The 13,307-nt window shown below is 45.2% G+C and overlaps 1 protein-coding gene across 1 annotated transcript in view; it reads left to right on the forward strand.

Moving 5' to 3' along the window:
• DISC1 (disrupted in schizophrenia 1) overlaps positions 1-13,307 on the forward strand; it is a 334,249-nt gene that overhangs the window by 65,204 nt on the left and 255,738 nt on the right. Inside the window, exons 5-6 of the mRNA XM_023517671.1 lie at positions 7,782-7,911; positions 12,076-12,311. Of these exons, the coding sequence (XP_023373439.1) occupies positions 7,782-7,911; positions 12,076-12,311 (366 nt within the window). The remainder of the gene's footprint in view (positions 1-7,781; positions 7,912-12,075; positions 12,312-13,307) is intronic.

Genomic DNA, 13,307 nt, shown 5'->3' on the forward strand with positions numbered 1-13,307 from the left:
ACCCAACAGGTTTATCAGGCTTTTTTGCAACTGGTGTTCTCTGAAGCCTGTGAGAAAGGGTTGGGGTGGGACAGAACCTGTGGTTCAAGGAGTAAGGCGCCTGCCCCATATACCAGGGGTGGTGGGTTCAAGCCTGGTCCCAGCCAAAACTGGAAAAGAAAAAAAAAGAAAGGGTGGGGGGTGTGTGATGCCCCTGAGGGTAACCCTCCACCCATGCCCCAGCCTCCTCAGCCTCTAGGGCAATAGTTCTCAACCTTCCTAATGCTGCGACCCTTTAATACAGTTAAAGGGGTCACGACCCACAGGTTGAGAACTGCTGCTGTAGGAGATGGTTCTGAGACAGGCTCTACACTTTTTTTTTCTAGAAGGTTCCTAGTAGGATCGAATCATTTGCCCATGTAGTGATCACCTCATGTTGACTTTTCCTCCTTCTCACTTCCTCATTCTGTAGTTTCTTGGAAATCACTTCTCCCCAGAACACCTTGCCTTCAGATCTCAGGATCCTCTGTTAGGAGAACCTAATTACAGACAAATACCCACATTGGAGAATTAGATGTCAGTCTTCTTTCTGCAGGGTACCCCCAATCCCTATGAGTGAAGTCTACTGGGTTTCCCCCCCTAGGTTTGAGTGGGAGAGTTCACTCCCTCCTTGTACCCAGGGGATGGGCGAGGGAAACCCATCTCTCACGAGGAATCCATTTCCTCTGTGGCCGCCATTAGGCTGGTGTCCATGGTGGTGGTTGCAGTGTGGCCTTTGTAGGGCACGCTGCCTCATCATTCAAGATTTACAATGGAGGACATTTAAGCTTATGTACCTCAGTTTTAAGTTTTAATTCTGAAGCAAAAGGGAAAAACTACACCTCAATATGTGGTCATCGCAAGGCTCGGAAGGCGGCAGGGAGGCGTCTGTTCCTAGTGTGTCTTGCGCACAGTCAAAGGAAATTTATTTTTTCTTCCCTTCTAAGAGAGGGGGATGCCCTGTTACACATTTGCCTGATACTTTTCTTTTTAATTAATGCTTTTGAATTTTTATAACTGTACATTATGTGTGTCTTTCCACTGGATCTTCACTAATACATACATCAACAATGGTCACTTTTGTTACCTAAATTGTGTGCACATGTGTGCGTGCAAACTATTTTTTACCAATGGATAACTTAAAACACTGCAAACGAAGCATATCAAAGTTTGGAACAAAGGTGTGCAATGGTTTCCCAGGGAGGTTTATTGAGGCAGAACTCTGGCTCTGGCCGGCTAGTTCCTGCTCGCACCCTTCCTTTGACGCAGGCACAGAAGGATAATGTTGTGTAGTGTCGTGATGCTTTCCAACTGAGTCACTCTCCCTCTGACTACATCTCTCTTGATTCCCTTTGAAACATGTGACCTTTATTTCCCTTTGGTAGCTCTGTAGGAACCATGGCAGAATTCAGGGTCATAGAATTCAGCTCTAAGCTTACAGATTAGAATCTATATACACTGTGCAAGATCAGAAAATAATAGTTACAGACACATTTTCCCAAAGATATAAAACAAGATAGGTATGATAAGACACAAAATTTATCATTATTAAAGCACCAGGACATTTTTGAACCCCAAATTGGAGGTGGGAATGGGGAACTGAAGGGGCCACTAGCATGCCATGTGTCCTGTTCCCAGGCGACCAACTCCACACCCCTCGTCATGGCCACAAGAAGGGAAAGGAGAGATGAAAATAAGAGAAGAATAAGTGAGGTGAGCCGCAGAGGAGTCCTCAGAACCTTGAGGGCTCCCATGTCATCCTCTTCACTCAAATGCGACTGAAGTCCTTCCAGAGGCCAGTGGCACCTAGAATAACTACTGTAAACCTAAATCTACTCCTGTGTCTCTCTCACAGGGGGCTCGTTGCTACGAGTTGGGAGAGACCGTGGAACACAGTGGAAGTTGGTTTCCCCAGGAACATGACTTCCACTCCATGTTCTTACTTTGTAGATTCAAATCATCCATGTAAGGAAGACTTGTAAAGTTACCTGTATTGTCCCTGGCAATTTTTCAATATTCTGTTGTGCTTCCAGAATGGCCTTGGTAATTTATAATGTCATAAGCTGGAAACTATTTCTAGGTTTGAAACACATGTCAGTGGTTCCATTACTGGCCCAAACTACTTCTTTCACACCATCTTTCCAAAAAGAGAGAGAGATGGAAATGCACAAGTCATGTGACAGAAATTTGACAGAACAGTCATCAGCAGGGAGCTGCAATTAGCAATGTTGTTTGTGAGGGCCACACTCAACTCTTATTCCCAGCAGGAGGCATCTGACCTGGGTGGCTCCCTTTGGACCTCATTTTTCTTTTCTTTTCTTTTTTTTTTTTTTTTTTGAGACAGAGCCCCAAGCTGTCCCCCTGGGTAGAGTGCCATGGTATCAGCTCACAGGAACCTCCAACTCCTGGGCTCAAGCGAGTCTCCTGCCTCAGCCTCCCAAGTAGCTGGGACCACAGGCACCTGCCACAATGCCTGGCTATTTTTTGGTTGCAGCCATCGTGGGGACCGGGCTGGATTCGAACCTACCACCTTAGGTGTATGTGGCTGGCGCCTTAGCCACTTGAGCCACAGGTGCCGAGCCAGACCTCATTTTTCTAACTGCAACCATGAGAACATTGGCCTCAATAGTTTGGGTCCTTTCTGAGATTAATTTTATGATTCCAACCGTGGCTCAAAACCAGTTTTTCTGAAGACTAACAATATTAGGGTCTGAGAAAGGGACCTTCTGTGTTATATATGAAGTTACATAAACTACAGCCTTGCTATTAGCAGCTCTGGGGCAGGGTGTCCTCACAGATGGAAGGAATGGCCTCTCCTCTGCCCTGCCGACCTCCTCACTCACAAAGGTGTCTGAAGGCAGCCCACTGAACAAAGCCAAGGGCCCTGGGGCCTGTGTGCTGGGTTAGGGGAGAGGTGGCAATATAGAGTCATCGTAGGCACATACTTATTAGCAACCAGTGACACCCAACTGGCTGCTTCCTTATTTTTCACTACTCCTGAAATATGTACTCACAATACACTGTGAATGTCATCAGTGGAATGAAAAACATTTTCCTGTGCAATTTGGGGATGATATTTGTCCTGTGGTATAGGTTCTTACTTTACAAATGGATTCTATGCTTCTTTAAATTACTGATAGAAAGACAGCAGAATTGAAAGGCCAAGATTTTTCCAGTACCAGGAAGGCCCAGATGGGGCTGTGATTTCAACCGTGAGTCTGAGAGTGGGATCATAGATGCCTAAGGCCCAGTTGGCACTGAGTGCTGCTCTCATATTCTGCCCTGTGTGTTTTTAATTCTTGCACCCGAGGGATTTGCTTGGTTTACATACTGATTAGTTTATAGCGCTGATGCTAATTTGCACTGACATTAGGGATTACATACTGAGAATCATTAAATATAAAGGGAGCAACGTTGTAGGAGGGAGAGGGAGCGTGACTCAGAGGACCGAAGATTTGAGGGACGGAAGCCTGTCCCTTGCTTCCCTACTGAGTGGGGGTGTGTCCTGGGCTACCGCTCAGCTGTCTGTGGGTCCCTTTCTATACCTGAAGTTACAACAGGAGAGACAGCAGAGGAGTTCTGCTTTATCACGCTTGCCTTTCCTATGGATTAAGTAATGAAAGCAATTAATGATAATATAGAGAATTCCCACCTGCAGCTCTTCTGTAGCTAATTTTCAATTCTATGTTGATTTCCTTCAGTAACTCCCATCCTGACCCAGATGGCATCTATTTGGAAAATTTAGGAACTCTTAGTATTAGCATAAGCCAAGCAAACTGCGAGATAAATGAGTGCAAAGAAATGATCTAATGTGAGAGAAAAGTGAATATAAATGACTTCTGGATTTTCCAGGCCATGGGGTCCTTAAATCATAACCACAAATATTTGCTAAGCCCCTACTTGGTGCAGGGCACTGGGGACATCACCATGAGATGAACTTGGTCCCTTTGCTCCCAAGGCTCAGAGTCAAGAAGAGGGGACTGTATAAGCAGGCTGAGACTCTGGAGCCAAGAGGGGACGTGCATTCTGTTCCCGCAGACATTAGGAGCTGAGGGTGGTCTGATTCCTGAGACTTCCTTTTCTGACATATGTAAAGGTCCCTGGACATCTTTCATCTTTGTTGCCCTGTACAGGAAGTGTGTCCACTGGACATGACCCAGTGCTCCTTCTCCCAGTGCCCACACTGAGGTGCTGCAGAGGCCAGGAGGAAGCTCCCTGAGGACACAGGTGCTCCGGGTCTGTCCCTACATCTCCATACAGTAGGCACTCAGTGGTCCTTTGCTGAATAAATCGAATCCCCATAATCAGCTGTGTAGAGAAGGCATTCTTGTGATCAGCAGCATTAGTTTCTCATTTTAAAAATGGGGGAGGTAAGGTTCAGAGAGATTAGTTAAGTCCAGGGACACATGGCTGGAACCAAGGCCCAAATGCTGGCCTTCACCTTGCTGTGTGTCCAATAGCCAGCGAGGCACTCAGTGGTGCGGGCGGACCGTGGCTGGCAACTGGAGAGACGAGTTTCTGGTCTTGCCTAGATCCTAACGGCATGTGGTGTCAGGGAAAGGGCTGGAAATGGGATCTGCCTGACCCACCTTGATGCCTGAACTCTGGGTCATGCTCTCTGTGTGACCACGGACAAGTCACCTCATCTCCCGGAGACTCAGTTTCCTCATGAGCAAAACTAATAATAACTTCATCTGAGATCTGCAAGGAGAAACGGAGGTGGTAAAATTGATAGTGTCTGGTAGTTTATTATTATCAGTTTAAACATTTTTTCTTACTGCTACTATTATCATTCACCTTTAAACACATGGAACAGAGAATACATTTCTACCTGTGTCACTATGAAAGTTTTGAGACAGACTATGGTACGGTCCATTATTTTGCTTCCAAGAAACACAGTGGTCGGTGTCCTTTCTGATTCACCTGACAAGTTTCATCTTGCTGAGTTTATCTCTGTTGCTGGGAGGGCTTCATTATTTCCCTCCATGTGGAGTCTACATTTCTTGATTTTTGTGTATCTCAGGACTTTCATAATGAACCACGTAAATTGCCTTGTATGTCACAGTAAGTGACTTTCAAGGTTATTCAGAGAATCTGAATCTATGTCAGGCCCAGGAATAAAAGCAAGGTTCCTTTTTCCGTAGCCATTGTTCTCTAATTTAGAAATGCTGACGTGACATATTTTCTAGTATTGTTTCTAAAAATATTGGCTGTTTCATTGCACAAGGTTGGCTAGTTCACTTATTTTGTAGGTTTCCTGCTGGGAGAGTCACCCCAACCCCAAGTCTTCTGTAATCGGGGCCAGGCAAGGTGCCTTGAGGCAGGAGGATGACTTGAGCCCAGGAGTTGGACGCTACAGTGGTGTGTGATAACACCTCTGCACTGTAGCTGGGGCAGAAGGGTGAGATTCTGTCTCAAAAAAAAAAAAGTCTTCAGGAATTGGTCTATCTTTTGCACTTCCCCATTGCCTTGTAATTTTTCTGTTGATCCCTTGCTCCCTGGAAGAGTGAAGTTCTGTTCACTGCTGTGCTCTGACACCAAGTACAATCCATAGCACACACTAGGGCGGCTCAGTAATCTTTTGCCTTTTTCTGGATGAGTGAAGATGGTTAAGACTGAGAGGGGATGAGCACAGCGCCATGCACATGTGGACTGGTTGCTCATTTTTCTTTCCTGATGCAGAGGTGGTGAGACTGTGTGCCCTGCGAGCCCTGATGTGAGGGTGGATGGGCGGCAAGATCTACCTGTGTGCAAGAGGTTGGCACCAGTGCAGGGAGAGGTTTAACACGGCCCTGTTTCGGAAACTATGTTTACGGTTCAAAAGATCAGACGCTACGGATACCTTCTCCTCTGTAAGGGAGGATGGCTTTGGTGATGCTCACTGATGGGATTTATTTAAAACACAGCTACAGTCAAAGGAGTAGGGTCCTGGCCTCATACCGGAGGTGGTGGGTTCAAACCCAGCCCCGGCCAAAAGCTGTAAAACACAGCCACAGGGTGCTATTTATTTAAAGCACAGACATGTCCTACAGCTACAAGACAGGTTGGCTGTGTTAAAATATTTAGATCATTAGTGCAGCTACTTGGTGTATATCGTGGAAAACATTTTTATTATGGATATAAAAATAATATATACTCACTCACCATAGAAACTTCAGAAAATATTGACTAAAAGAAGTAATCACATCATCCAGAGATAAGAGCTGATGGCGTGTTGGTGGATATCTTTCAGTCTTTTATTTTATATACATATTTTTATGTATATTTTACACATATTGCCATAAAACCTGCTCTAGGAAAATACTGATAAATCGTGAACATTTTTCCTGCCCGTCTATCTTCTCGGGTGACCTGGTTTTGGTGGCTGCTCTGTGTCCCCTGGGGGGCTGTGCCATGGTTTCCTGCAGTGATCCTTACATGGGGCCACAGTCAGTGTGGTGTCAGTCTTGGGCTGCTAAGAGAAAATGGAACATTTGGGTAGCTAATCTTTGTGTACATCTATGTGTATGATTCCTTACACACAATTGATTCATCGAAATGAGAACATAGGATCCAGAGTTATATTGAATTTTAAGTCTCATTCCCTAATCTCACAAAAGAATTATGGTTTATGAAAACCTTTGCCAGTTTATTAGGTGACAGACGATATGTGGCACCGTTTGGATTTGCATTTAAAACCATTTTTGATGATAAACATTTTCCTCAATGCTCAACCCTTTTTAATTTCCCTTTTGGAATTTCTGATTGATGTCCTCATCGTTCCTTTCTTGATTTAATAGAAATCTTTCTGAATTAGCAACATTATTCCTTTTTCTGACATGCATGTGGCAGTATTTTTTCCCAGCTTGTCTTTTCTGCTTTAGTTTTAGCTGACGGTGTTTCACTAGACAGCCTCCCTCAACGGTTGGCATAGTTTTGCTTACGGTAAACTTTCTAACTCACCTGTATTAAGTTAGAAATCAAATACTTTAGGGATGAGTTTGTGATTCCTTGGTGTTAAATACAGATAAGACGCCTGTAAAGACAGCTGACCAGAATAAGGCTCAAGCCTGTGCCCACATTTTCACCAGCATTGCTGTCACCAAACATGTCAGCTCCAGCAAGAATAAGAGCGGGAGCTAAACAGGTTTTAAATGATTTTGACAGGCCTTTAGCAAATCTCTTCTGAGAAGCTCTGACCCAAGCATCTGCAAATCAGTCACAGCCGAGGATCAGCTCTAGAATTTAGCCCTGTTTGCTTGGAGGCAGTGCTGTCTAGAAACATACAATGCAAGCCACATGCGTGGTTTTAAATTATCTAGTAGCCACGTGAAAAAAATTAAGAACGAGTGAAGTCAATTTTAATAATACACTTAATTCAACCCAGTAAATCCAAACTATTATCATTTCAGTGTTTCATGAACAAAAATATTACCAATGAGTTCTTTTGTACTCTTTGTGTTCATGCTAATTTTGAAAAAAATCTGGTGTGTGTTTAACACATTTGACACGTTTTAATTTGGGCTAACCACATATCACATGAGGTCACAGCTTACTGAACAGCGAAGGTCTAATAATAGAAACTTAGCTATGGGCAAAAACAAAAGCCCCAACAGACTGTAATTAAAGCAGAAACTTACCTAAAGGACTTCTTCCCAAGGATGGGTAGATACCCTCCTAAAGAGGAGAGTGGCTGGGGACTGCTTGGTGAAATTTTTTACTCTAAATATTCTTGTCAACCTGAGGACTCAGCTTCTCCACACCTATGTGTGTGTTACTTTAAGGGCCAGCAGTGATGCCAGCCAAGCCCCACTCAGAACGGAGCCCTGGCCATTGGAACCCACTGCTCAGGACAGCCTACATGTGTCCATCACGAGACGAGAATGGCTTCTTCAGGAAAAGCAGCAGTTACAGGTAAGCAGGTGAAGGATCTTCAAGAAACAGGGTTGTGGCTGGGCGTGGTGGCTGACACCTGTAATCCCAGCACTCTGGGAAGCTAATGTGGGAGGATTGCTTGAGCTCAGGATTTTGAGACCAGCCTGAGCAAGAATGAGATCCTGTCTCTACTAAAAGTAGAACTAGCTGGGTGTTGTGGCGAGCACCTGTAGTTCCGGCTACTTGGGAGGCTGAGGCAACAGGATTGCTTGAGCCCAAGAGTTTGAGTTTGTGGTGAGCTATGACACCATGGGGCACTCTACCTAGGTGTCTAACTTTGAGACAGAGTGAGCCTCTGTCTCAAAAAGAAAAACAAACAAATAAAAAAATTGAAAAAAAAAAAGAGAAATAGGATGGCATTTTTCTTCACTGTTTAAGCTAAATGCAGCCAAGTGGGTCTTTGTTTTTCTTGAGTATAGCAGTTAGAGCCTTGGCTGTCAACCCAGGGAGGTCAAAAAAGAGATGGTAGGAATGATGAGAGAGCCTGTAGGACTCATTATAAACCACAGGGGAGGCTCAGTAGCATTTGTGCCTGTTTCCGATATTCCTCATTACCTTCTGATTATATGTTCCTTGTCTTCCAGGCCAATTTGTCACCTCTTATCATTGTGACCTTTAGAAACTTCCTTTGAAAGGTACAAAGAACTCTGTCCTATGAAAATCCTTTATGGAAATTCCTACCCTGGTGTATTGTGAGCTGCGGTTGTTAAGAGACAAGAGCTGTAAGTCGGGATGGGCAAGGCATGATAGCAGGTGACATGGAAGCCTAAGACTGGCCCAGAGCAGTGGGCGAAAGTCGCCCAAGAATCATCCAGGGGCAGAAATCTGGGCACAGTACCAAGTCCAGCCAGAGACCAGTCAGGAGCTCTGGAAGTTGACAGGGCACCAGCCCCAGCAGGCTTTGAGATTAGGTCCATGTGTGCTTGAGTCTGGGCCTGAAAGAGGAGTAGTGAGCAGTGAGGATGCACTGATTAGAGGTGATGTGACTTCATAGAAATAGCACGAGTCTTCAGCACCCCAGTCCTAACCCTGGCTTATACTCTAAATAGCTGAATGAGCTTAAGATAATTCATGGGGGCTTAGGCAAGTGCCTCTCCCTCATGCAGAATATTCTTACTATCTGAGCTTGCCCCCATCCAGTTGCTACAAGAGCAAGGTAGCAAAGGCAGGTCAAAGTCACCGCAATTGGGAAATATTCCCCCAGTAAACTGAGCACTTTGATATTTGGTGAGCATCATTGTCAAGTTTGGGTAGTTGAAAATGTGAGATCTGGCTTTTGTTTTTTAACACCATTCACCATTTAAGGGTGTGAACAATTCCTGAGAACAGAAAATAATTTTAGCTCAGGGTACTTACTGTTTGAAGCCCTCTGGGGAAAGGTGCTTGAATATTCATTTATTCAGCAGGTATTTTCTGAGTGTCCACTATATGCCAGGCTGTTTGAAATGCTTGGGATTCCTGGGGAGCTTGTGTTCCACTGATGGTGGGATTGGGGAGACAGAGACAGACACCAGAGATAAACGTAATAAATACCTAAGTCAGCTGACCAGTGTGTCCGGTATAAGAGCTACAATGCGTGGGCCCCGGCAAGAGTGATGACGTCTTCTCATGAGCAGTGAGACTGAACTTAGCACTTGGAAGAGGAGAAGAGTAGGCCTTGTGGAGATTTCTGATGAAGCAGCTGGGCAGAGGGCAGCCAAGTGAAGTCACACAGTGTCTCCCATGTTCCCAGGGAAGCCGGGAGGCCTGTGTGGCTGCAGTAGTGTAAGTGAGGGGGAGGCCTCGGGGGAGGAAGTCAGAGGACAGGGCCTTGTGAGGACAGAGCTTTTCTCTGACTGCAATGAGGAGCCACTGGAGGGTTTGATGCAGTGAAGTGACCTGATCTGACCTCACTGTGGAAAACAGGATGCAGCAGCTCGGTGCCCTATAGCTCAGTGAGTAGGTGCCAGCCACATACACTGAAGGTGGTGGGTTCGAGCCTGGACCTGCTAAATAATGACAACTGCAACCAAAAAAAAAAAAGAAAAAAAAAAAGCCAAGTGTTGTGGGCGTGGCTGGCACCTGTAGTCCCAGCTACTTGGGAGGCTGAGGGAAGAGAATTGCTGAAGCCCAAAAGTTTGAGGTTGCTGTGAGCTGTGATGCCACGGCACTGTACCGAGGGCGACATAGTGAGACTCTGTCTCAAAACAAACAAAGAAACAGGATGCAGCTTCCTTAAAACATTAAACATGGAATCACCATGTGATCTAGGCATCCCCCTTCTGGTTATATACCCTGGAGTCAGAAGCGTGGACTCAGAGAGGTATTTGTAGGTATTCACACAACGTTTTCACAATAGCTACAAGGTGACAACAGCCCAAATGCACATTGGGGGCAGGAGGATGAAGAGAACGTGGTGTGTCCATGCCCTGGGACGCCGTTCACCTATTAAGAAGAGAGGGCTGACACGCCACAGCACATACTGTCCCTGAGGACATCATGCTAAGTGAAATAACCCTATTACGAAGGACAAATATTGTGTGACTCCACTTAGGCCAGTTTCCCAGAGGGGTCAAATTCATAGGAACAGAGAGTAGAATGGTGGTTGGCAGGGGCTGGAGAGGGGAGAGTGGGCAGTTACCGGTCAGTGGGTGTGAGCTTCAGTTCTGTACCATGAAAAGTGTTCTGCAGATGGCTGCTGGTGGTGGCAACACGATGTGTGTACTCAGTGCCGCTTAAAAGTGCTTAAGATGGTGAATTTTATGTTGTGTGCATTTTACCACAGTTAAAAAAACCTAAAAAAATAAAGAAACAAATAATAGGGTACAGAAAGTAAAGGAGTGACTAGGGAGGTGGTTAGGTGAGAGGCTTGTCAGGAATAGGCTGTTCTTGGAGGACAGGTGGGCGCTAAGCCACTGTTTTTCTTAGTAGTAGCAAGCTTCAGTGCTGTGTCATTTCTGCCCCTATTCCTGGGTGGGTTGGCTTCAGGAGGTAGAAAGTGAAGGTGTTGTGTACGTTGGGCTTGAGAGAACACGGATAAGAGATGGGGAGACACCAGGATCAGAGCTGTGCTATTTAATTGCCATTAGTATAGCCCGAAACCAATGCACAGAACATGGGAGTATGTGAATTAGAAGTCTGATTTTTCATTCAGAATTGCAGGGCAGTGAGATGATTACCTCCCATCCCACTGTGCACCAAATGAGCCTTCACTTCTTCACTAACCTGCTGCCCGTTTTATCCTGTGACCACAAGATTAGATGGTGCTTTATGGCTTATTTGGGTTTTAGCTGGCTATATTAATGGAAATTAAATTAGTTAATATTTTTATAAACTTCAGGCTGCATGACATTATCTGTAGTATCTTGTTCTCTCAATCCTGTAGACTTAAGAGATCAATATTTTATTATTTTTTAATTATTCTCTATACTCTAAATTCCTTTTTTTTTTTGAGATGGAGCCTGAGTCGCCCTTGATAGAGTGCCATGGCATTGTGCTCCCAGCAACTTCAAACTCTTGGGCTCAAGTGATCCTCTTAACCTCAGCCTCTCAAGTAGCTGGGACTACAGGCACCTGTCATAATGTCTGGCTAGTTTTTCTATTTTTGGTAGAGATGGGGTCTCACTCTTGTTCAAGCTGGTCTCAAACTCCTGAACTCAGGCCACCCGCCTTGGCCTCTTGAGTGCTGGGATTAGAGGCGTGAGCCACGGTGCCCAGCCTGTACTCTAAATTCTTACATTTGGAGACAGACCAACCCAGGATTGTTTGGCTTTTTTGTTTTGGTCTGTGGCTGGCATCACCTGCTGAGCCCGCCTCTCACATGTGTGATCATGCTGCCCTGTGCTCTAACTCTTCCCTCTAAAATGAAGCCAGTCATTTATGTATTTGCTAGATTCTTCCAAGTCAAGTTCTTGGCTCACCACCCCCCACCATAGTTATTTAATGCGTGGGGGGAATGTTTTTCCTTCTGCCAACTCATTAGGAATATAAAGCTGGCATGATTATTCTAGTTCAGCAAACCTCCAGGAATCCGCCCGCCTCAGAAGGAGAGCGCTGTGGCTTTGGTGCATATGGCCAGCTCTCATTTAAATGAGTCATTATCTGCAGTACAGTTTGCCGTGAGCAGGATTAATTTATAAAATCTGGTTTTCCCATTCTCTACAGAAAGAAATTGAAGCCCTCCAAGCAAGGATGTCTGTGCTGGAAGCCAAAGACCAACAGCTGAGAAGGGAAATAGATGAGCAAGAGTGGCAAGCCCAGTGGCGGGACTGCGGCCTGAATGCCCTGATGGGCCAGCTGTCCCTGGGCCAGTTGCAGGAGGTCAGCCAGGCCTTGCAGGACACCCTGGCCTCAGCCAGTCAGATTCCCTTCTGTGCAGAGCCACCTGAAACTATAAGGAGGTAGGTTAGGTGACTTCCTAACTGATTTGGGATTACTCACCTCTTTGACCTGTTTGTTGGAATGATTTTGTCTGCTTTCATCCATAAATATTATCTGAGCAGTCCATATTTTTCCATGGAAGAATTATTAGTATTTGGGTGGGGGGATTCTTCATTGTGTGGGGTACTTCTGAACATTTGTAGCCTGCTAAATGCCAGCATTCTTCCCTATTCTGATACATATCCTCCATCCCCAGGGGCTGGAGTTCTCCTCTCCTTTTGAGAACTATTGGAGTTCAATTGGATAGAGATTTTGGTGCCAACATTTCCTGGGGATGGTCGTCTGGAGAGAAGTAAACTATGCCTCTCACCAAGGTGGGGGAGGGAGCCATTAAGAGAGGGAGCCTCAGTGACAGTGTTTCCATCTGAAAGAATGATTGTTCTAGGTAGCTATGATTTATTGAGTGCTTACTACATACCAGGACTGCACTAAACTTTACTTTCTAAATTGCTTATGTTATTATGTCCATTTTATAGATAAGGAAAACAAAGTTTTAATAAGAGAAAAAATGGAAACTTAAACTCCCGCTCATGGATTCTCAGGTCTGGTTTCTTGCCCACTCTGCTGCGGAGTGAGACTGCAGAGGATCTGTAAGGTGCACACGTACCTTTGCCCTTGGGCAGCTTTTCATCTTATTTTGGAGACAGACAGGACACATACACGTTGGACAAAAACAGCGAGTAGCACCTGAAAGGATATATAGACAGGAGTGAGGACAGCGAGTGCTGTGGGTGTGGAGCAAGGAGAGGGATTGATGCTTTGCTCAGTTATTGCACTGAAGAAAATACCATAAAACTCACCACCTGTAGTGGCTGGGAATATGGACTCTGCTGTTTGCTTGTCTGAAACTGAAGGTTGAATCCTCACTCAACTGCTTATTGGCTGCTTTGGAGGAAGGGGTGATAATAAAACCTACCTTACAGGGCTGTCACAGGGATGGGCTGAGTTAGTACCTA

Source organism: Otolemur garnettii, unplaced genomic scaffold (assembly GCF_000181295.1).
Source record: "Otolemur garnettii isolate 467f Iridium unplaced genomic scaffold, OtoGar3 scaffold00116, whole genome shotgun sequence".
Lineage (NCBI taxonomy): Eukaryota > Metazoa > Chordata > Mammalia > Primates > Galagidae > Otolemur > Otolemur garnettii.